At 41.4% G+C, this 25,709-nt stretch overlaps 2 protein-coding genes across 9 annotated transcripts in view; one reads left to right on the top strand and one right to left on the bottom strand.

The window, feature by feature from the left end:
* Nucleotides 1–25,709, bottom strand: part of LOC147800737 (uncharacterized) — a 52,482-nt gene that overhangs the window by 10,905 nt on the left and 15,868 nt on the right. For 2 of the 5 annotated variants that reach the window (XR_015426289.1, XR_015426292.1), the window contains exon 1: nt 22,757–22,896. The exons of 2 other annotated variants lie outside the window; for them this stretch is intronic. Coding sequence is in view for 1 of the 3 variants with exons in the window: in XM_087140611.1 (XP_086996737.1) it covers nt 22,757–22,761 (5 nt within the window). In the remaining 2 variants the exon portion in view is untranslated. Of the gene's footprint in view, nt 1–22,756; nt 22,897–25,709 lie in introns of those variants that run through there. One more of the 5 variants, XM_087140611.1, reaches the window with a different exon arrangement.
* Nucleotides 22,845–25,709, top strand: part of LOC110980616 (CMP-N-acetylneuraminate-poly-alpha-2,8-sialyltransferase-like) — a 13,999-nt gene continuing 11,134 nt past the window's right edge. For 3 of the 4 annotated variants that reach the window (XM_022237465.2, XM_022237463.2, XM_022237468.2), the window contains exon 1: nt 22,845–23,095. In XM_022237465.2, the coding sequence (XP_022093157.2) occupies nt 22,845–23,095 (251 nt within the window). The remainder of the gene's footprint in view (nt 23,096–25,709) is intronic. The other variant, XM_022237467.2, reaches the window with a different exon arrangement.

Raw genomic sequence — 25,709 nt, 5'->3', positions numbered from 1 at the left:
GCGTGTAAACTGGGCCCACTTTGTACTACTAGTTAGACGGACCCAAACGGAGTTTCGTAAGACAAGACCTTCAAGTAGTACCCAAAGACATCGAGTTACCTCCCAGCAAAGTTTAATTGCGCAAAAACCGAATTACCTACTCGTAAATGAATGAATCGCGTAGTTTTTCGAGAAGTTAACTTTGGCACCTTGTGAAGCTTGTGTGGCGCGTTCGACATCAGTCGCCTTAAATCCGCGAATGGTCGATTGACAGTACCCATAAGCTAACGCATCAATGCCATTTGGTAATACATAACGCTTCGTGTCTAAGGCAGACAGACTTAGTTCATTTTGCGAGATTGTGTATAATTGATGCTTGTCTGATTTGAATATCTTTTGTTTGTTATAATTCTGTACCCGTTCAAATAAGCATCTTTTATTTGCCTCGTGCGACAGGTGTTTTTCGGTTACTACTTTAGTGACTCCTTTTGCTTTTTTCAAATTTTGGTCCTCCGTTAAAATGGAGTAGATTTTTGGTCGAATGCCACCAAATTTGTCTTTCATGTTACCGATTACTTTTTTATTTTTAGCATCATATAGTGCATGCGTAGGTGGATAGTGGCTAAAGTCGAATACCCCGCGCCTCTTACCAAAGTAGCCGTTTAAATAGTCAGTTTGAATCTCAACTAAAAGGCTTTCTGTGTCTGTGTACAATAGACGCACGTCTAAACCAAAGTCTGCTTTCAGCTCGTTGTAGAAGAAATCGTACATTAACGTTTCAGACAGGTCCAGCACGCTTACGCCGCAGTAAATGGGCTTATTTAATTTGGTCTTTATGCGATACATTTCGACGAACGAAAGATCACATTCTTTAAGCGGCGTAGTCAATTTGCAGTTTGGTTTAAAAGTTACTTTCTTATACCTTTCTGCGTCTTGAAGGTCCCTCAATAGATGCCCACTGATTCGTTGTTTCCCATCGTCTTGCCAAATACTAAATTGTTCATCAATTTGAAGAAGTCATTCTCAAAATCAGACCTGGCCTTTTTATGCGAATCGGTGTTTTTATCGGTGTAACTCTTCATCCACGCTGCCTGTTTAAACACGGTGAATGTCTTTTAACTTGAGACCGAGTTGCAAATACTTTTGTAACGTTCGATAGTGAACTACGTATTTATGTTTTGTGCCTAAAGTGGCTGCGAGTTTATCTACTGAAGTTACTTGCTCACCGTTACTAATCAAGTTACTTTGATAATCCGATAACCATTCATTTGGTATTGACATATTCTCAGGCGCCAGTGGGAAATCGTTGTGTTTGTCGTGCAAATGCTGCAGATAGTCCAAAGTCACTTCAAACATGTAACCCCGTAAATCATTTGGTGAAAGTTTAGAAATGTATTCGGCGGTAAACTTGTCTAAGTCCTTGACCCACTGAAACTCGCCCGTGGGTAACGATTGACTCATGGCCCAGCCGTGCAAATTATTTGCATCTAGATACATGATGTGTGATGTTGGCTTATTTGGATCGTAGTCTAGAAAACTCGAATTATTTGCCTTTGCATAGCGCTTTGCACACACGCTCGAAATGCTGCCTCGTTTGGCCCTTTCCAAGAAAAGATACTTGTCAATGTCTGTCAGTAGTTCCAATTTGACCCTGGAATGTTTTAACAACGCATCCCACGATAAACCCGGTGAAGTGTAATAGTTGGCTGGGTCAAGGTCATAGTTTCTTTGACACACTTGACGGAAGTTCTCAAATACACGCCAGTAGTAGCACATCCGTTTCTACGTATCTTGGTAGTCTCCCAGGTTTTGGCAATTGGATGTTTGCCATACTTTTTGCGCTCTTACGTGCTCTTTTTCTGTAATTGTCTCTTGGTGGTAAGTTAATCTCTTCAAATCGGTCAAAGGAGTCGATGTTTTCATAAGGATAAATTCCTTTTTCTAAAAGCATGTCGGTGTCATTTGGTAATCTTTCGCGAAGTAACTTGAAATCATCCGGAAACAATTTTTAACAAATCCATCGAGTGAAGCTGCCATGAAATGAAATTTCATGGCAATTTCATTTTCAATTAAATTAAGCGATTACTTAAATCTCCTTCCCGTTGAACTCGCGCACACCCTGCATGATCAAATGTGCGTCTTTTTTTCCCAAGTTGTGCAGCACTACAGGACGGGCGTTTGATTGGGCACGACTCTTAACTTGAGATTACACATGGCATGTGCTGGACCCCTATATTTGCCCGTTACGTGGCAGTTGTCTCTAACTTTGCGGGACTTATTAATTGGCTTTGTGCATGCCATACGGAGCATCTCTGTTCGTTTACAGAACTAAAAGCGGCTTTTTAGTTCTTTGTTCTCGGCTCGCCGGGATTTTACATTGGCACGGGAATTCTTTAGTTTTGCTGATGCGTCTTCGCAAATCCAGCATGTGTTGCAGTTTTCGTAGATTTTCTGAAACTCGCACGACCAACTCAGCGGTTTTGGGTTCTCAAATTCCTCGTTAATTGTACGGGCTTCTTCACAAATGTACCTTACAAACTGATCTGCCGCGTCTTGGCTTCTGTACGTCCTTTGACTCGTGCAAATTCCATCGTGTCTAACGACCGCGTATGAATAGCCACAGGTTTATGGATTTGTGTTTTAACCGCGTTTGTGTGTACGGTTGGGACCCGCTCTAAAACATATTCGACATCTGCGTAGATTAGGAAGGGGGCGTCTTGCTTGTTTTTTTTAGTTTTCAAATTGTAGCATGTTTTCACCTTTGACGGGTTATTCAACTTGATCGGGGCAGAATGTAATCCCTGACAATCCTCTTTGTGCCTGTTTAGTCTTTCTTCCGTTTGGAAGTGTGACACACAATTGAAGCACCAATAAGATTTACCATTGTGTTTATTAACGTCACCCATCAACCCTGAAAGGTTCTTGATCCAACAATAATGACTCGTTTCACCTTGTGTGAAGTTAAGTAAATTGATCGGTTCGTGTGTACGTTTAGTTTTGTAAAGTATGTATACACCGTCTTTTCCATTGTAACCAAATACGTTGATTGCCAATTTGTTTTGTGATTTAACTCGTGGAATTTGTGTACACTATGGTCGTAAATGTATTGTATTACTTTCTTTCGGTGTATCACAAATGCTACGTGTGCATTGTCTGTTAGTCTTGCACTTGGTTTCCAGAGCCTCACATGAAGAAGATTAAATTGGTGTTCCTCCAACTCGAATATTGCGTGTATCTTGCCCAGTTCATTACAAACTGGCGACGAGGATAATTAGTGACTATGGTTGCCTTGATCGGTAAAATTGAAGAATTTCGATAAGAAAAGGAGGAATGGCTGCAGTACGTCGAAAGGTTGGAACATTATTTTGTTACCAACAACGTAACTAACACAGCAAAGAAACAAGCAGTTCTACTTACTGTGATCGGGCCTCAGGCCTACAGACTACTGCGGAATCTCGTGGCTCCTGAGAAACCCGGCGATAAATCGTATGATGACCTGGTACAGTGCATGACCCAGCATCATAATCCGGTGCCATCGGAAATCGTCCAGCAATTCAAGTTCAACAGCCGATACCGAGAAGAGGGTGAGTCCGTAGCCCAATTTGTAGCGGCTCTGCGCTCACTGGCAGAGTTCTGCAATTATGGCAGCATCTTAGACAACATGTTGCGCGATGATTAGTATGCGGCGTCGGAAACGACCGCATCCAACGGAATCTCCTTGCAGAGAAAAACTTGACACTAGAGAAGGCAATGGCAATGGCCCTTGGCAAGGAAAGGGCCGCTAAAAACGTAAAAGATATGCAGGGACTGCAGGCAGCATTGTCTCAGAATGACAGAGCCGTGAACAAAATAGCGAAAAGCCAATCAAGGGCACGCAAACCTGTACACAGCGCAATCACGCAGTAGTAGGGAAAAGAGAGTTCTGGAGCACCTCCTCTTTGTTCTGGAGCACATCCTCTTACACCCCCTTTCACCCACCACTCGCACTGGGGATTTCCATTTCACTGACCTTGAACTTTTGACCCAGGCGCACTTTTGTGTAAACAACTCGTGACCAGCACCGATCGCACCAGCAATCACTCACAAACAAAAAAGGGACTTCCCGTCGACCTGAACTCGTTTACAACCGCCTTAAATAAATGAACTATTAATAAAAGATGACTGATGCAGAACTTTGTCACTTGCTGAATCTAAAAGAAGTACACATAGCAGGATCTCAAAAACAAAGTAAACCGATATGCGTGTAAACATTGCAGTCTAATTTTTGGTTCGCTTCGCTCACTTCTTTCACCCCCGCCCACATGGGAGATAGATATTACAAGCATCACGTTTGGAGGAAACCACCCCCACCAAAATCGAGAAAAACCCCGCAAAAATATAACATCTGTTTTAAAAAAGGCGAAGCGGGTGAAATATAATATAAATTAAACCAAGTTTTAAACGTTAAGATCTCTAGAGGTAAACCGTTGCAGGCTTTAATCGTGGTGTGTTATCAAGACACAACTGGGGAAACCGAATCTAAAGTGAAAGATCTATTTCAAGTTTCGGATAAACACTGGGAAAACGCCCGAGAAAAGTTTTTAAAGAGTTTATAATATTAAAATGGAGACCCACACATTTCACTTGACTAAAAATCCGCAGACATTTAAACTTAAAAACGAGATCAAAAATGAAGAAGGGACCAAATGTATTTGTGTTAAAAACGTTCAGCTTGAAAAAAAGTTTTTTAACATTACGAGGGAGACGCAGATCGAGCGAAGCGAGCATTCCTTGGTCGACTACCTGAGTAAAAATCGTTCATTATTTGACTTTAGTAATTACCTGCCCGATCATCAACTTTACAGCACCAAAAACAAAAAGTCATCGGCTAAATGAAAGACGAATTTGGTGGCAAAACAATTTTAGAAGCCGTTTGCATCAGACCAAAAATGTATTCGATTCTGACGGTCGATCAAAATTTAAAGAAGGTCACAAAGGTAGTAACCGAGAAACGGTTAACCCACGAGATGTATAAAAGCTGCCTATTTGACCGGGTTTCTTATTTCAATAAACAGCAATTATTTCGATCAGATAAACATCGGATGTTTACTGTGTCGCAAAACAAACTAAGCCTCTCGCCGTTGGACACAAAGCGCTACATATTGCCGAATGGAATCGATACGTTAGCTTACGGGCAAAAGCGAATCGAAGCGAACGTAAGCTAATCAACAACGAAGCTACTCCCGTTATTACTCCGGTAATTTGGTATCCTCGGGTACGACCTGAATTTCTTCTTTGACGAAACTTCTATTTGGGCCGTTTAACAGATAATATAAAGTTGGGCCCGTTTTTACCCGCTTGCCATTCACCCGTTTAAATTGACTGGTGCGCTTTTCAATTTGGTAAACGTCCACGGACCAGACCAGATCTGTCGCCTTCTGACGGTGCCGCCCTCTTGCTCACCCGGGTAATAGAGGTACCTAACGACCGCGTCTGGAGGAAGTTGTCTTTGACGCTCGCTTCGCTCGCTCACAGGTGCACTGGGTGTTTGGCTCGCTACGCTCGCTAATTTTATAGCTTCTGCAGTAACGGCATCGATTAAACGCGTTTTTTCCTCGTTCAACGATTTGACGACCTGGGGCAAACGTTTTACCCATTCAACGTTTCGCTCACCCACGTCTATCATTTCTTGAGCGTATTGATGGCCGAATAAAAGCTCGGCTAAAGTGCGGTTAAACCTTTCCACGATTCCTTGAGATCTGTGAACACCCGGCACACCCACTTGAATTTCTACTCCGTTTTTTGCCATTAACTTTTAAAGTCCCCTTCAAATTCAGATCCCGAGTCTACCATTACGAATTTGGGCCAGGTCAGAGGTGATCGCTCGTAGATTTTCTTGGTCGCTTCGCTCACTTGCTCGGCGGTTTTACTGGTCAACGGCTCGGCTTCTTTATACCGGGAACCTACGTCTACCACGGTCAAAGCGTACTTAAACGTTTTTCTTTTAACGCGGTCCCAGGGTAAATAAAGTACGTCAATTTGATGCGCATAATTAGGTTTGACCGATTCTGATTGCAACATTGTGGGTCTGGGTACGTAATTTGGTTTTGGTAAATATATTTGCCAAATGGCCTGCTTTTTTAGCCAGTTTCTGATAACTGATTTGTCAGCACTGGTCTTTTCGTGTAGATGATTTACCGCGCTTTCTCCTCGCCAGTAACCCTGTGGGCCGTAAAATAGTTTTTTAAAAGTTTGGTCCATTTTAAAAATACTAGTTTTTAAAGTTACGCAAATCGATAAGCTTAAGAAACCGACCAAAGCCATTTTGCCTAAAATCCAAACAAACTCGCGAATTTTTTGATATTCGGTAGGCTTGTAAATATCGGACAATGTAGGGTCTGGCGGTAACGGCGTGATACTCTTACCGGTCAATTCCGAATAAGCTCGTAGGGCTTCGTCCACGTTTACAAATGTCTCCTGGCTCGCGCGTTCTTGTCGCATTCGTTCGTTTAAAAAGTCTAGCATGTGTACACGGTTTTGTTCTCACTCTTGTTTTGCTTGCGTCAATTGCTCCAACGCGAGGTCGTGACGCTTTCGTTCGCTCGCTCCGCTCGCTTCACCGCCTTTTCGTAAAAGGCTAAATAAAAAATTTGAGCCCGTGAATGCCAAGGCGTTTACTACCGCTCCTCCCACCATCATCAAAGCACTAGCCATTTTTAAAATAAGGTTAAATTAAATTAAATGAATAGCGAAATTAGACATCAATTGTCGGAGATTCAAGCAGACAAAACGTGAAAAATACGAAGACCTGTTTTTTTACCGTCGGTGTATCCTTAATTGCGTTTTCTTTTCTTTTTAAAATAAAATAAGAATCGTATATAAGAATATTATATATTAAAAGTAATATGTCGCAACAATACACCAAAAAGCTAAGCCCGAGTCGCAAACTTAAAGTTCCTCGCGCGATCAAAGGCGAAAGGCGCGAAGTAACCATTATGCATAACCCGAGTACCATAGCCGCGGTTCACACGTTAAACGTAAATCCCCAGCCCTAGGCACGGACGACGTCATTGTACCCGGCACCGCCAAACTGGCTTTTAAACTGGATCAAGACGGCGCCTCGGACGACAACCGTACCGTGTATAACAACGTGGCGAGAAACCTGGTTTCGTAAATTAATATATCTCTCCAAGGAAACAAAATCGTAAGTTACCGAGATGCGGACGTATTTCACAATTTTAAGGACAATTGGCTACCCCTGTCGCAGACTAAAAATATGGCGTACTTTGGTCTGGAAAAGGAAAACGTGGCCAAGATACGTCTCGGTGCTGGTGACAAAGACGAAGCCGAAAACAACGGTGAGAGATCTGGCTCAAACCTTGAGAAACAAAAAACGATGTTTTACCTATTCGACCGAGTGCATTCCTGAAAGAAGCAAGCGGTAAACAAGTCTGACACGCTATGGAACATCAGCATCGACCAGACGATCAAGAGCTTGAAAGGAATTTTGATCCTGTTTAGAGACCCGGCTATTAAAAATCCCCAGAGATTTTATAATCAGCATATAACAAAAATGGTCGTGACGGTCGAAGGTAAACCGAATCAATTGTACTCGCAGTGTCTGTTTGAATACCAACATTGGAATGAAGTTACAAAATATTTTGGAGATTCGGAGAGAGAATCGGTGAGGGCGGTGGTTAAAGATTTAAACTTAACCGGGCCGAATACTTAAGAGATAAGTACGGTCTCTGGCTCGATTTCCGACGATAACAGCGCTCACGGGTCGGGTAGACCACTCGGCGGCGGTGGAGATATATCGATTCAAATGGAAAGAGCGAGCGAAACCGCAGGACCTCTGACGATGTACGTGTTTTTTTTTATCAAAAAATTTTCGATGGAACAAACACGTTGTTTATCATCGACGACTGCGCAGCTGATCAGTTCATTAAATATCGTAAAAAATCTAAAAATAACAATACGTGCGCTCTCAGTAAGATGGCGTTCTCGGGCCACATTACCTTCACAGCTGCTGGCTACTTACCCAAAAGTATAATTCCGTTTTAAAAGACTTTCGAGAGAATACGGCATGGACCGCAATCTTTCATTGCAAAGATAGATCGTCCCTTGGCCAGTGTCTGGACGAAAACGACGTAGTACCGGACGAAAAACGAGATCAAATCAAAAAATATTTGCCCAACGTGAAATTTAGTAAGCTAATTTTAAATACGGAGCTGCCGGTGGATTATCTCGTTCAGTAAAAATGAGAAATATTTTAGTTATATTTAATAAAAGTTTAGAATATGATTGAAAGTAAAAAGAATTGCGCTAAGTGTCGTTGGCTCCTGGACTCATCAAACTTTAAAATGCAGAAAACGGGTAGAATTAACTCGACTTGTACCGAGTGCATTGAGAAAGTACGAGCCCATCAAGCGTTAAACAAGTGTCAGCATGGGAGGCAAAAACATAGTTGTAGAGAGTGCAAAGGAACATCTATTTGTGAACACGGAAACGAAGAAATCAGTGCGTTGAATGTGACGGGGCATCAATTTGTATTCACGAAAAACGGAGAGAATATTGTAAAATATATAGTGACCCGTTGAAGTAACGATTCGAGGTTGGATTCGTAATTCTCGTCAATCAGATAAAAAGTACGATAGATATGACCCTGATCGACACAGACTTCTGCCGTGGCTTGATCGAGGATTATCCGCGCTGCTTTTACCCAGATTGCGAGGTTTGAATGCAATTCCTAGAGAATAAAGATAATCTATGCACCATTGAACGATTAGATAACTCTATTGGTAACATTAAATCAAATTGCGTTCTGTGTTCTTTAAAGTGTAACAACGCTAACAAGTATGATAAGCTAATTGTCACGTCGTCTAAAGATTTGAAAACTAGTTATTGTAGCTAACTAGACCCACCTATTAACTACTTAACTTTTGTTGTAACTAGGCTGACGTCAGCTTAGTTACAACTTTTTTTATTTTAGTTATAACAAATGATAACTCTGCTAGAATACGTTCAACTACTTATTCAACTAGTTATAGTAGCTAACTTGACCTACTGCACGAGCGAGTACCTATGCCTAAAGCACACCTACAACAAATTTAAAACGTATATATTAAAATGGACGACATCAAAAGCATTCTCACCGATTCAAAAAGCGAATCAACCGGAGCGAGCGTAGCGAGCGTCAAAGACAGACTCTGTTCGATAGCTGCGTCAGGTGAAAGTAAAAAGTACCTAGGTAAAGAATACTCGATTAAAGAGATTGAAGCTCTGTCAACCAAAGACCAAGAGAGGCTTTTCAATTTGTACGAAATTAAATTTGGCAAAGAGATCGTAAAAACTCTTGGCCACGCGATTTAGAGCCTCTACTCTCGCTTACTCGGTATAGCTACTCCGATCGATCTACTCGGGTTTAACGTCAACTTAACGTCCGAAGAAGCGCTGGCCAAAGACCTAAACGACGATCCGATTATCAGTCAGACCATGGGTCACTTACTTACCGAGATCTGTCACCACTTACAGCTATGCTGATTACCACTAAATACCTGGAATTCAACAAAAGTTATAGTAAAGAGGATGTCAACGAACGAACAAGCGAACGAAACGAACGAAGCGAGCGGAGCGAGCATTCCGAACACTCCAACAAACACCCCGGTAAAGAAGAACGTACAGACGGTAACTAAAAATAAAGTAAACGTTAAAAATTCGAAGCGTGTAGAACAAGGTAAGAAATCAGCCGAGCATAACAAAAAGATGAAGCAACAGCTCGCCAAGATAAAATAAGCGAGCGAAGCGAGCGAAGAGAGCGACCAGAACTTCAGGTCATAAAATAAAATTTATCAAACAGTCATCGAGAACAGAAACTTGATATTTGGTGGGTTGGCGATTGGTTTGGGTGCGGTCTATTTAATTTGGAAAAACAAAACTGTTCAACTAAAAAGCGAACGAAGCGAAGCGAAGCGAACGAGCAGAGCGAAGCAAACAACGAACATTATTCCGAACCAACAAAATTGAAGAACAGATTTTGGACATGGAATAAATTTAAGATTCCTTATTATTAAATATGAGTAACGCTAAATCAATCGACGTAAACGGAATCGTCAATACTACTTACCACGGTGCAGTCGTTTCAGCAATCACTATGGGTTACGCCATGCTATCGAGCAAGCTATTTAAAATCAAACCGCCGGATCTAAATAAATTATCTGCCGAAGACGCGTTGAAATTGACCGCGCTGTCTAGCGGTGCACCCTGGGGGGCCCTTGGCCACCCAGGGTTGGTTGGTAGCGCAGGGTATCTTGCCCGCGAGTTTTCCCATGAGTAGTAGTTAAGTTTCCTTATTTTAAAATGGAGGAAGAGGGAATCGAAATGGAAGAAATGGAACAAGAACCTGAACAAGAAGAATTAGAACAGGACGAAAAAGACGACCAAGATTTTGTTAATGACCTACCTTCGGATCAACTAGAAACGTCTTTCGTAGAAGGCACAGATGACCCCATAGTGAGGCCGGGGATAACCAATGAAAAACAACGCAATGATGTCATTAAAGATGCAATAAATAGTTTTTATAAGAAGATCAAAATTTTGACGGACTTGAACCGATCATGGAAGACACAAATAAATTTGGCGTTGATTCTAAAAAAAAGACTTTATGAGAACTTTAATGGTAAAAAAATCCGCCTGACTAGATTAAACAGAGACCCAGGAGGAAGGCTCTTTCTCGCATTATCTACCTTAGAACAAAGAGCAGGCAGTATAGATTTTATCACAGGCACCTTAGGGTTAACAGATTACAAAAACCCTGCAACTAAATAAATTGAAAAGGTAGAAGCTGTTTCAGACAAAATAGAAAAGATCACAAATGAAGACGGATCTGTAGACGAACTAGATGAGGTACTCGATCAACTTCAAGAAATAGTGCAACAGTCTAGAAACTTAAACCCAGAAGATGCAAATTCAGAATTTACTCTCATAGAGATTAGAGGACTCGATCAAAGCTTACAAACAATAAGAGGCCAATTAAAACTTGTAGAAGCTAAGATTGCAAGAGTAAAAGAAAATATTCAAACAACTGAACACGCATTGAAGGAACCACGCGAGAACAAAAAGAATCAGAGCTTAAAATTCTTAGAGATTTTAGCTGCATTGAATACCCAGCGAAAAAATTTAAACATGGGATTTAGAAACCAATTTGAATCGTTAAAAGAAACGATACAAACAGCTCTAGGTAAAGATTTAACTCTACGCGAACGAATTAATATTTTATTTAGAGAGCAAGGCGTCACGATCGTAAGCATTTTAACGGCTTTTAGTTTAGCCGTGAGTACCATCGTTAGTAGCATCGTGGCTAGCGTCAGAGCTGGCGGAGCGAGCACACCTGCACCTAAACCAACGCCAGCCCCTCCTTCCAAAGGTGGAATTACCGATCAGATCAAACGTCAACTGTGGAACCTGGCAAACGTGTTGAAGAAACTCGGGTTGAAAGCTTTGGGCGCTTTTCCCGGAATCATCGGTAGCGTTTTTAGTTTGATTTTTAACGTGGCGAGCAATGCGGTCGGATGGGTGGCAGAGCATCTGTGGACTTTGTTTGTAGGCGTGGTGTTTTGATTTTGACGTACGTGCAAAAGAATTGGTAAATAGGACAAAAAAATTAAACTTCACCTCAAATTTGGGGTGAGTTTTTTTTAATGCCTTAAACCAAACCGTTTAAGTTAAAATTTTATATATCGTAAAACCGATGACACCCATGGCAACGGCTCCGATGGTTAATGATAGTTTCTCTTCGTTGTGTATGTCGAGCGGTTCAGAAGGGGGCACCGGAGCGATGCTTGGTTTTAGTACAGGAATGATGCTTGGTTTTGGTACAGGAATGATCGCTTCGGTAATGCTCGTTGCTCCGCTTGCTTCGCTCGTTCGCTTCGTTTCTTCAGCAAAACTGTCCTCAACCTCGGGCCTCAAATTTAAACCCGGTACAAATCCAGTCTGCATGTCTGCTGTCGCGATTTGTAAGTTATTGTTGTAACCCTAAAACGTACCTATGCGTAAGTCCATGTCTGACGGGATTATATACAAACTCGGACCGATTACATAGTCTAAAAGTGTTTTAGCATATTGTAACGAATCTTGAAATTGGTTGATAGATCGTTCGAGGTCGGGAGCTGAAATGATTAAAGATTCCATGATCATAATAAATTGCCGTTGCGCGTCTAATCCGGTGCCCGTGGCTAAAACGCTTGTCCTGGTCTGTGCCTGTGCCCCGAGTAACGCGTAAACATAAGCTCGAATTGATTCATTCACTTTTCTCATTCCCACGCCCGTCAACTGAGTCCTTTTGCGAGGTATAAGACCCCACCACCCAGTAGTAGCGGCTTTTGAGTCTTGCTCGATATATTCTACTACATATTGTACCGTTTTGCCAGAGTTTTGCCAGAGTTGTCGTGATAACCTAAAAGTCGCTCTAACGAGCCTCCATCCCCCAATTCCTCTTCCATTTCTTTATATCTTTTATATTTTTCGAGCATAGGAGAAAGCGCGTCTGGATCAAAGTCACCACCTGGAATGGGTAACCACCTCCTAACACCCGTGTCCATCAAACCGTCTCGGTCAAAATAATAAGCTGAACCAAGGCCATTTGTATGGGGGACAACGGTTTGCCTAAAGCTCATGTCCGAGTCAACTCTAAAATCTCTACAAATGTCCAAAAAATTTTCGCTATCATAATAATTATCAATCGGGTTAAACAATTTTTCGGTGGGCAATTTAAAATCACACAAATGAAAGATTCTTCTAACCGTGTAATATACGTGAAAGTTGTACAAGGCAGATGTATATGGATCTGCGTCAACGATTCTCCCAAAGTCTACTCCGCATGCCGTCGTCGCACAATAGACCGCAAAGTTAATTTGGTTTTGGTAAAACGACATCTGGTCTTCTTTCCAGTGTTCTATAACTTCGTCCGTAGTAACTTTTGGTAATTTATAAGGTGTTGTCATGTCAATGAGGTTTACTGTAAAAGAATTGTCTTTGTTGACTGCAATGTTAACTGACTAAAGTTGGTTCCCATTTATTTTAAAAGATTTTTAAAAAAGAAGGGCCGTCGGTTGGGTGAAAATGGTCGGGTTGATCGTTTTGTTCGGTTGGGCCGGTGTGCTCGTTTTTCGATAAGAGGGTGGAAATTCTGGTTTCTCTTCAAACTTAACCGACTTTGTAAAACTTATTCGCCAAGATTTTTCATAAGATCTTTTTTTAAAACCGCCGCCCGTTCGTTGGCTAGCGCTTCTGCTCTTTCGTTGACGTTCGAATTCTTCTTTGGTGCTCGCTTCGCTCGCTTGCAATTTTGTAGACGTACGCGATCTGATCTTTTCTTTCATCTCGTTAAACTTTTTGAGCTCGGATAAAAAAGGGCAAATTCCTCATGGGATGTGTCACCGTCTTCAATCGCGTGAGATACGTATTTCTCGATGGTGTTTAATTTGGCGTCAGCCAACATTCGAATTTGGTCGTGTTTTTTTAGTTTTGTGGGTGAGTCTACCGGAGGTGTATTTCAATATCGCGTAAGCGCCAAACGAACCGATAGCGATGCCTTCCATCACAAGACCGACAGGTCCGCTAACGACTCCCAAAATGGCGGGAATGCCGACGGCTGCCGAGGTCGCGCCCAGGGCTTCCACGCCGTACTCCACGTATCCAAGTGCGGTTAAAAGTCGTTTGATCTTTTTGTAACTATTTGCTCTTGCGTCGCGTTCTCTTTGGATTTGAGATTTAATTTCCTCGATCTTTCTTAGTCTGTATATTTTGGGTTCCGATTCGCTCGTTGCTCGCTTCACTCCTTTCCCAAAATTTAATGGTCGGGTATGGGGAAGTCCCTTTTTTGTTCAGAATACTCGCTTCGCTCGTTTCGCTCGCTTCGTTCGCTGGTAAATTTGGATAGATATTAGTCGTCATCTTTTATAATTAAGAGTTTTAAAAAATATTCACCTCGAGCAAAATTCCGTCTCCTTTACCGCTTACTAATCTATCCATGTCGTTTCTAAAAAAAAGGTGAGTTCGTCTATGTTTTGATCTATAAGTCTTTTACAGGTGGGGTTGACCTCTAAATTGCACAGGACTGTGTCTCTGGTGCTGAGTACCGTTGAAGACTTCCCATCATAAAAATTATAATCTGGGTCGAGCTGCTCATAGTGTATAAACAGATATTTAATGCGTTCGATGTTGTAGTTGCCTTTGTGTACAACCAAGTTTTGTAGTTCGTCTTGGGGCAGGCCGAGCAATTGACCCACGTGTTTGTTTAGTTTAGTTTTAAAAAGGGTCAAAAAGGACCAGGACAACTGCTTGAGACTCTTCGTGAACTTTAAAAATAACACCCGGGATGGCGTTTAAAATAAAATCAAACCAGTCGATACCGTAGTAACCGGGCTCAAGGACAATAGAACCACTCGCCCCCGAGACGTTCACTGACTCAAACGCTCGCTTTGAAAAAGCCGGTTAAATATGGGGTCCACACGATCATTTGGTTGCCCATCACCTTCAACAAGTTCACCAGGCGCAAGAACTAATCTACCTTCACTAGAATGCCAAACATACTTTCTTTTCATTTCGGTAGAGAGACTGTCGACATTTGGTGGTTGATCCGATAGAGCGCCTCCGTAATCTAGTGTATCAAATATACCTTCAAGCCCCAAAATCAATCCCAAGAGCACATTTGCTGATAAAGTAAGATCATCAGTAATTATAAGTGCCGGTGTAAACATATCATTAATTTGTTTAATCAAAATCCGGGCCCCCTCCGTCACCAAAACAAATACTCATTAAAGTAGAACGATCTTTTGCGTTCAAATTAAAATTTTCTAAAATACGTTCTTTTATTCTCACTGTACTTTCGTCATCCGTTTCTCCAGGTTCAAAAACAGAAGAAAGTATGTACTCTTCTCCACCTTGTATAAAATTAGAATAACCAAGTCTAAAAGCTTGCAAAATAGAAAGCATCATGCTTCTCATGACCTTCACTCGTTTAACATTAAAGGCCCAATTAGCAATATATTTATGTTGGTTTTTTGAAAAATCTGAAGTTGTTACATAACAGCTTACAAATATTTCTATTACATTTCTAAAACGATCGCCAAAATCGGGGAAACCACCGTGCCCTAAAATACTTGGTACATATTTTTTTACCAATTCTAAATTTACTAACCCATCCGCACCAGGCTCCTCAGCTGTCTCCTCTTTTACTCCCCACTCGATCTGCGTCTCCCTCGTAATGTTAAAAAACTTTTTTTCAAGCTGAATATTTTTAACACAAATACATTTGGTCCCTTCTTCATTTTTGATCTCGTTTTTAAGTTTAAATGTCTGCGGATTTTTAGTCGAGTGAAATGTGTGGGTCTCCATTTTAATATCATAAACTATTTAAAAACTTTTCTCAGGCGTTTTCCCAGTGCTTATCCGAAACTTGAAATAGATCTTTCATTTTAGATTCGGTTTCCCCAGTTGTGTCTTGATAACACACCGCGATTAAAGCCTGCAACGGTTTACCTCTAGAGATCTTAACGTTTAAAACTTTTTTATTTTATATTCTATTTCACCCGCTTCGCCGTTTTTAAAACAAATGTTATATTTTTGTAGGGTTTTTCTCGATTTTGGTGGGGCTGGTTTCCTCCAAACGTGATGTTTGTAATATTTATATCTCCCATGTCGGCGGGGTGAAAGAAGTGAGCGAAGCGAACCCAAAAATTAGACTGCAATGTTTACACGCATATCTTTCATCTATTTCGAGTATTTGGTGGTTACAAGGATGTATCGGTTTACTTTGTTTTTGAGATCCTGCTATGTATACTTCCTTTAGATTCAGCAAGTGACAAAGTTCTGCATCAGTCATCTTTTATTAATAGTTCATTTATTTAAGGCGGTTGTAAACGAGTTCAGGTCGACGGGAAGTCCCTTTTTTGTTTGTGAGTGATTGCTGGTGCGATCGGTGCTGGCCACGAGTTGTTTACACAAAAGTGCGCCTGGGTCAAAAGTTCAAGGTCAGTGAAGTGGAAATCCCCAGCGCGAGTGGTGGGTGAAAGGGGGTGAAAGAGGATGTGCTCCAGAACAAAGAGGAGGTGCTCCAGAACTCTCCTTTCCCTACTACTCAAGCAACCTGACTCGAAAGCAAAGGGAAAAACGCTAAAACCCTGCTACCGTTGTGGCAAAAATAACCACCATCCTGACAAGTGCAGATTTAAAAATAAAACTTGTTTCCACTGCCAGAAACTTGGACATATCGCGGGTGTTTGTAGAGGTGGGAAAAGTGGAAAAACGCCACATCATCAAATCAAGCCAATGAGTGCTGCAGAAAACATGAGTGACACTGACAGTGATGGGAACGAGTCAGATTTTGACGACAAGAGTCCAGTGTACACTCTCTTTGAGTGTTCCAGCAATCGTTCAGGCATGAAAGCCATCAAAAGTCACCATGTCTATCGACAACAATGATCTGATCATGGAAGTCGACACCAGTGCAGCGCTCTCGCTGGTGTCCAAGATACTCTGCATGGTGAGGGAAGGATGGCCCTCACATGATAGGGTGGAAGAGGATATGAAACCGTACACAGTTCGTAGTACAGAACTTTCTGTTCAAGATGGTTGCCTCATGTGGGGCAATCGAGTGATCGTCCCTTCACAAGGGCGAAAGCGCATTCTCCATAGCCTTCACGAAGGTCACACCGGCATATCAAGGACGAAAAGCCTCGCCAGAGGGTTCGCTTGGTGGCCTAAGATGGATGCAGATATAGAAATGGAGGTCAAGGGATGCCACAAATGCCAGCAAGATCAACCAATGCCTCCAAAGAGCGAACTGTATCCCTGGAAATGGTCTGTCTGCCCCTGGTCCAGATTGCATATTGACTGTGCAGGCCCCTTCACGGATAAGATGTTCCGTGTCGTGGTGGACTCGCATTCCAAGTGGATGGAGGTTTTCTGATAAACCACGCCACCACTCATGCAATAATCGAAAAACTGAGACAGGCATTCGCGACCCATGGATTGCCGGATAAAGTGGTATCCGACAACGGAACACCGTTCACTAGCGCGGAATTTCGCGTATTCATGACAAAAATGGTATCCTGCACATTCGCACATCTCCCTATCACCCGGCCTCAGTACGTTCTGGCCGAACGCGCTGTGCGCACCTTCAAGCATGCCATGAAGCGAATGGAGACAGGAACAGTTGAAACCAAGGTGTCCAGATTCTTGCTTCAGTACAGGATCACTCCGCACAGTACTACAGGAGTGTCTCCCGCGAAAATGTTAATGGGCCGTCGTCTACGTTCTCTCCTCGACCACCTTCGACCCGATGTCACAAAGCGAGTCATTTACCATCAGGAAAACCAAAAACGGCATCATGACAAGAGCGCGAAGACATGTGTTTTCCAGGTTGGTGACACCGTGTTCGTTCGTAACTTTACGAAGACCAGTTACCACCCAGTGGGCACACGACGCGTGAAAGACGTCTTTTTGTGGTCGTTATGTGGTCGTGTGTCGTGAAGTGGTCGTGACAAAAAAACAACGTCTTAAAGACGTCTTCTATCTTCGGTTAGAAACATTGCTCCAGCAACCATGACCACAAAAAAACATGACGTCTTTAAGACGTCGTTTTGCAGTCGTTATCGAATCATCGGTACCACACATACAGTGAAAGGAGAAAACGACGTCTTAACGACGTCTTTTTTCTCTCTGTTTGAATTGTTTTCTTCAACAAGCAATACATGAAACACACGACGTCTTTACGACGTCATTTTACAGTCGTTATCAAATCGTCAACATACAACAGAAAAAGATTTAGATAACTTTATGAAGATTTTGCACGGTGACTTTTGGTTTGTCTCGGATTTTGCCGGTTCTCACTCGGTTTCACCGCGGAAGGTCCGACAGAGCAATGGCATACAGTGTATTGCGAAATCCCGCCTGCGGCCGCAGGTGACTGTTCTGTTTGACTGTTCTCATCTATTCGTCAAGAGGGATGTGTGGGATAGCAATAGTGCGAATGTCCAGTTTACAGGGAAATTTTAACACTAGAGGAATTGCGAGTGTGGTTTAGTACACCTGCTTGTGATTTATTATTATTTGCAGTGGAACTGACCCTCAAACCCCTCGTCTGATTTAAAATAACATGACATAAAAAATACCCCTACATTTAGAATGGATGAGGCTATTTTCTTTCATTGCCTGCTTGCTCGCAAGCAACGACTGGCTTCGAGCGTGTGCACCGCCCTACTATAGTGGCTCTGGCTTAGTCTTAGCTGGTTCCAGCCTTCCGAGGAGACTCTGAGCATGCCGACTGGAACCAGCGATGGCAAAGACTGAGGTCATGTCCAAAAGTCAAAACGGGCTTCCAGAACTACGGTTAGGTGTATTGACTTTGGCGTCTACACGTATTTCAAATGGAATAAAGATCTTCAGGTCAGGGAACCAGACTACTTCATAATTTTGTCCGTGCTTTGAATTAAGAGAGCTCGAGTACGTGTACATGTACAAGTATCGCTGCAAGCAGCTTGTCCGTTTAAAGAAGAGTAAGACAGGTTAGGCCCTTCCTTAAAAGGGAAGTGCTTATAAACTGTAATTCTGTTACGTATGGGCATTGTTGGTGAAGCAGAGGTCAGGCTTAAACGCAATAATTTTAATCCTCAAAAGTCAACCGGGTTGGCCACGGTTGTTTCCTACCTCCATGGGTGGACCACAGACAGTGTTTATTCGTAGTCGTACGTAGACTCGCAGTCGTAGTGCAGTAAGGAGCATCTGGGCTTGCCACAGTGCCCATACTTCAGCGTCATCAAATATGGCAAATACTAACAGTGTCAATAAGTCTAATTTACCCTTTTAAGATTAAATGTTATACCATTGTATTGGTGAGACTAAACTGTGAAAATGTAATGGCAATACATGTATGTGATGCAATGTACAATATTGGCCACTCGATGTAGACATGTTCGAGACAGTTGGTGGCAGAAAAATTCTTTTTCATTCTCAATCACAATGAACATGCGCACTTCAGCTCAGACGTGGTGTAAACAATGGTAGAGAACCGGTTTATTTACTGCCACCAAAGTCCCTATAGTTTTTACAAAAATAAATTGTCTTATTTGTCTAACATTTGCAGGAAGTGTTGCATCACGCGGCACAACAGTGTCTGCAGTAAGACAACGAATAGCGAAGTACTTAAAGCTTAGTATTCCTACCAGAGACAAACCAAGAGCCCTGAGTAATTCAGCAGGCATGCCCACCGGATAACTGTGCGACCAGTCTAGTGCATCAGATGGCCTGTTTCCTGGCTGTTTCATTATATTTCGGTGATATTTAACTAATGAGCATAAAGCATATTTTTGTATTGGGTCTTATTTGAAACTTTAAACCTTTTGTTGTTCAAGTAAAATATGTACATTGTTTCTTCAGGTTTATTTCCTCAGGTTGAAGCAATGAAGGCTGTTTAAAGTACTTTTATAACAAAATTACACGTCTGATCGTTTTTTGGGGGGGGGCATGGGTAAAATTGTTTGCAGGATTAAAACACGTACAGTAATTTAAATTGTAACTGACTAGATCATCCTGTTCCAGGATAGTCTGTTTTCTAAAAATTTGACAAACCACTGCATGAGACAAAATTTTGTCCAAAAAGTGTTCAATATTTCCATTTTTTAAATTCTAAGCCAACTCGATTTGAATTGTCTTATTAGTACAAGCATACATCTTTTCATCAACTGATGTCTGTTTTTCTACCTCTCATAAATGCCATTACATGTACATCTAAAACGTATTTTACTAAGTCTTGCCTGGTTGGAAATGTTTTGTTCTGCCAAATATTCAGTTACATGGCTTATACTACATGTACATGTACTGTGTGCTTAATGTTTCCCATTCTTGCCTTGTCCGTAAAAGTAAAACCTTTTAACTGCTTTTATCCAGGAAGTGTAAACACAAGTGTACCTTGTTTCATCGTCACTTTGATCGTGCTGTGTGCAATTGTAATGGTCTGTCCAAAGCCATTGAATTTACCAGAAATATTATTGGTACATAATATTTGTGTAGACCATCATTTTCAGCAAAGTGTGCCAACAGGTTATTATAATATGAAGAATCAGAGTTAAATAAAAAAAATTGTTTAGGTGTAAACAGTCGCTTCAGTCAAAATTTATTTTATAGCCAGGCAGCGTGTTAAGGCATGTGAACTTCTTTTTATCATAAAAAAGTTTTTAAAAAATGACTCGTTCAATGCAGATGTCTTTTTTCCTTGATATTTGATGGATAAAAGATGTCTTAATGCTGACGTCTTTTACTACTCAATATGCTGACGTCTTTTATTAGTCGCAATGTTGACGTGTTTTATTAGTCGCAATGTTGACGTCTTTTATCAGTCTCAATGTTGACGTCTTTTATCAGTCTCAATGTTGACGTCTTTTATTAGTCTCAATGTTGACGTCTTTTATTATTCTCGATGTTGACGTCTTTTGTTAGTCGCGATGTTGACGTCTTTTACTTGTCATAACGCTGACGTCTTTTTCTAGTCGGACAACTGACGTCGTTTACTGGTCAGGATGCTGACGTCTTTTGGCTTTGCATATACGACTCAAAAAAGACATTAATAAGACGTCAATATTAGACGTCTTTAAGACGTCATGACGACGTCTCGTGCCCACTGGGACCTTGGGTCCGGTGTCCTACAAAATCCGACTCGACCATAACGGATGTGAAATCAGTCGTAACATAGACCACATCCGCGATCAAGAACGTCCGGTCAAACTAGCTCACGCCTCTCCAAATTTGGACAGTGACATTGACTTTGGGACAGGTACTACCGTGCCAATCCCCGAACGACAACCTGAGACCGAAGTCAATCCTCGAACGCCCGACAACCCATCACTCCCAATAATCCTCCAGCACCACAAGTCTCAACCGAGCCTGAGTCACAATCAGATCCAAGGCCTGACAGAAAAAATGATACCCCTTGCGTATCAGAAACCCGCCTGATCGTTATGGCTACAAATAAGCTAACCTAGGTTGGTACAGCTGCACACAGCGGAGGTAGAGTAATCCTCTGTGCAGACTGTTCCAAGTCAGGGTAGTCCACCCCTGCACTTGACTGTCATCACGCTTGTATATAAGTAGCATTAGTTGAAAAAATACAGTAGTGGTTAGTTAATTAAAGAAACAAAACTTTGGATTCACTTTACCATTCATTCTTGACGCATATCGAAAAACATGTACCTTAAGTTAACACGTCACTTTGACGTTTCACTTTAGGGATAAGGAGTGTAATATCCCGACTACCGAAGGACCTAATTCCAAGTTATGGAAAGTAACTCTGTTCCTTAACCTCTTGAACTTCACCTTTTAACCCGACTCTTCTAGGACTGTGGACACTATTGTCGTAAATATATTCTATTACTTTCTTTCGGTGTATCACAATTGCTACGTGTGCATTTTCTGTTAGTCTTGCACTTGGTTTCCAGAGCCTCACATGAAGAAGATTAAATCGGTGTTCCTCCAACTCTAATACTGCGTGCATCTTGCCCAGTTCATCACAGAGGTTTTGGTTTGACATGTCTTTATAATACACAAATACTTAAGGTGGTTGCAAAATTAATTTCCTGAAAATTGGACTCAAATCACGAGTTGTTTGGTGGCACTCGAGACTTGTACAGCGAGCAGCAGTTGGGGGAGTCACGAGTTGTTTGTGGAAAGTCCCCTGCGGGTCATAGGTCAATGTGTGTGTGGAAATTCCCCCGGGTGAATAGGGGTCGATGCAGTATAGGAAGGTTGAGTTGATGAAGCATGGGAACAGAGTGGCTCGTCTTGAACTCGTGCAAACACAGTGTTTGGTCGCTAACTCTTAAACATAATACTCTTTTGCTCCGCCCAAGGCACCTTTGAAAATTTTATAAGACATATTAAAATACACGGCTGACTTTGCCCCAGCAAACTCCCTCCCATTCTAGCAAGGGCCCACGTGCAAACAAGAACAGAGGTTTTTTAAGTTTAAGCGTATCTCTTTAATGCACTTATTAGAGATGAATTACCCAACGAAGTAAAGCAAACACATTCATAAATCGTTCTAGTTTCACTCTGAATGACACGACCTTCTATCCATCTCCCCTGCCAAATTGCGATATTCAAATGTGCCTCTAATTAAATCAGTAAATTGACACATCCATTAACAATATTCAGGAAGTACATGTATTTTTGTGAAAAAAGAAACTATAGTTTCTTTTTTCACAAAAATACATGTACTTCCTGAATATATACTGGGCTTAAGCGAATTTGAAATCACTCATTGCAAATTCACATATTGGCATACAGCCTTGCTCTCATTGGATGGTATTTCGTGGAAATTAGCCTACAGTGTACAAGTTCTTCTGCATTTCTAATTATAATTTTCGCTTATAAAAACCTATATCCTGTAAATATTTCAATGCAGAGCGAACCCCCTCTTGTAAATGGTATGCGCCGCTGGGTAACAAAGCCCATTCCGCGTAAACATGTGTAAACACAAACGACTAGGGGGATTGCTAGATTTGGATATAACTGATTTTCTTCATCAGAAGTTAGCAAACACATTCGACGAAGAGGGGTTAGGATACTAGCTGACATAGAGATAAATGAAAACGGGCATCAATCCATGACAAATTAAAGAAAACATGTGCAATGGAATCGGAATCGGGTGGAGATGGTCTGCCTTTATATGGCTGATGCATGACCATTAATCTAAATTTCGAGACTACAATTTCACAGCATCGTCGGGTCGGTGTCTACTCACGTCATTCATGTACGGCGAGCATCACGCTGAAGCATGGCATAAGTGAGCATCTAAATTCCTGAGCGATGTAAAGGTTACCATCGTGATCATGGCTTGCGAAGCCTGCGGAAGGTATTTCGGCCGCAGTAGATGCATCAGTTACTGTTGGCAATCACACTGTAGACGAGCATTGCTCAGACGTTTTTTCCCAGGTGCCGCAATACTAGCGGTAGTTGTGCTATTTCTCACCATTAGCATCCTGAAAAATTTAGTGCTGGACACCAGATGCAAGTCGGCGCTGGACGTTGACCACGACAGCGAGGACCGGACTAATAAGACTCCCCAGGTAATAGCATTAAGGTAAGGGAGCTCCTATATTTTTCTTTGCCCAGATGATATTTTATAATCATTTGAAATGGCCTTTCGCCGCAATCCTTTCCTGACGGCGGAATTTCAGATTCCGTGGGAAGATCGTGTTGATCACGGCAGGAGTAACTTGCTTTGCATGAGAATGTTAGAGGGTTTCAGAAGCGAGGAGGCGGCGCAATTAAACTGGAAACTGATACTTTTGGCCTTTTGTATGATGCTATCTATCTCTGTCAAGTGAGGCATCTTCTGTAAAGCTGATGCTGAAGTATAAACTCTTTTATTTGCTTGAGAGATGAATCTTTGATTTTGATGTACAAAGGTCCCTAAGGTGTTCAGTTTACGGACGTAGACTCTTATTTCAGAGCTGATCTGTATATGTCATGGGCTTCACAAACTTTGTTCCAGTTGGTCACAACGCCAGTAGAGTCGTTGCATCTTCGTTTAGCAATGCCCTGGTCACGCAGTATAAAGAGCAACCTCATTCAATATTTCCATGTAAGAATCTACTTCTGTGGAGACCTGGTCACTATATATAATGAAATTCAGCGGTGACAAAGCACATTCTTATGTGTTTGGATATAGCATTACTTCTAACCGGCTGGTCAGTCCGTTTGTGGTCCAGAATACGCTTTTGCTGCTGGACGTCCTAATATTCAAAGGTTCGCCGTGCCTAGCTCTGTTGATCCGGTGGTATAATCTTTTTGAATAATGACATTTTTTTCTGTGATCTATCTGAATGTGTGATTCCACATTATTCCTTGTTTGCAGGAATTACTGGATCCAGAGGGTAACAGGGACCATGCTTCCTTCAAAAGGGCCAATTCGTTTTTTGAAAATAATGATAGAACAGTAATATATTGCGGATTTTTTTTATTTCGTCCCCTCCCAGAGATTGTTAAAAGCCCCAATATTTAGTCCCAACTCCAAAAAGGTCATAAGCAGTCAAATGAAGAAATTCCAAAGTTGTGGCCCCCTCCAATAAAATGTGGTTCTAGACCCGTCCATTTATACAAAGGCGGATCTAGAACCATGTCAATATTGATGGGATGTTTGGGAGAAATTATGGGCTTTCTGAGGAGTGGCTTTTCACATGCCTTTTGTAAAAGGTACATGAAATGGAGCGAGTAAATCGACTTTCAAACAAAGCCTTTGGCGCCTTCCTTTTTTTGGGGGGGGTGACCACCCTTAGCGCCCCCATCCGCCAGTGGATACGAGGCTCAAGAGTTAAAATGAGGAACTGATACTCATTTTATTTGTCGATGGGTTTTCCTTGGGATTAAAAATGATACTGACGTACCCATTTTAATTTAAACTAAAACAGCATCCTTCACCAGACAAATTCGATTAAATTTCCCCCTTCGTGTTCAATCCTGTTCCCGCCTCCTCCTCCCTCGAGTTCTCCTCCAAATCATCTTTTGTGTAGGACTAAAAGTTGTTTAGAATTGTTTATTTATAAATCTGATCCCTGTTTTTGTTTAAATGCACTTCCAAAGTTTCATCTCAGTTAGTTCAGTTCAGTTATATATTAATTCGTTCAAAACAGATATGAAATTCTTGTCCTTAGGATGAAAATCAATAAAATTGTAAAAACAATAATATTAAATACCTACTAAATTTTAAGAATTTTTTATTCAGGAATGAATGTGCATGAAAATCCGGGAAGGACAGTTACATAAGATATGCAGTTCAAACGGGTATAGGATCGATTAAACACTTAGATGACATAAAAACCACGTATTTTACAGTAAGGAAATTGAAAGTAAAAGACATCGGACCCATAGTATCGAAAGACCACCATCAGTAAATAAACGCTACAAAACATTATCGTGTATATAAAAGCAGCCAATCCCTATCAAATCATTAGCCAGCAAGGGTAAACGTTATCTTACAAACTGTTTATTAAAAAGATGCATTGCACTGGGAAGAAATGAGAACTCGAGACAGTTCGTTTTATGAAAGAGAGGACAATCCTGCCAGACCTACTGAAAAATCACATGCGGGTGCAGAGGATGAGTACTGTCGATGTAAATAGTTTCCAGTATGGTTAACAGAGCTCTTTCATAAATTACAATAAGGTCTTCGACATTGGTTCCAGTGACCTTTAATACTTCCTGTTTTAGTAATTCGTTCTCTCATGCTTTGGCTAGTCAGACTGTTGAACCAAATAATGCAACAGAATATGATCACTGACTGAATTACACTCTGATAGAACAAAAACCATAGTGTCCCGGTCGACACTAAATAATCTCCGTTTACCAAGGACATACAATCGTTGGTTAGCCTTCTCACACATTTTGTCGGTGTTGGTATTCCAGTGTATCATTCCAGTTAATCATCAATATGGGATCCAAGGTACTTATATTCCGTGACAATTTCAACTACTTCATCTTTAATACTCACAGCTTTTTAACAACTTTGTAACATTATGAACATCCAATTATAAAACATTATATGATTTGATATTCTCTCCGTTTTATAGAGAGTACCTTTTAATGTACTCAGTTCATCCCTGAAGTTGACTTCAAAGTGAGCAAAGAAAGAATTGCGATCATTTGCAAAAATTGTCGGATTCATTTCAGCAAGAACATCCACTGATCGTTTTTTC

Source organism: Acanthaster planci, linkage group LG01, assembly GCF_054643075.1.
Source record: "Acanthaster planci isolate LZ-2023a linkage group LG01, COTS_SCS, whole genome shotgun sequence".
Classification (NCBI taxonomy): Eukaryota; Metazoa; Echinodermata; class Asteroidea; order Valvatida; family Acanthasteridae; genus Acanthaster; species Acanthaster planci.
Note: the sequence above shows the minus strand (reverse complement) of the source record. Positions and strands in the feature narration are given on the sequence as shown.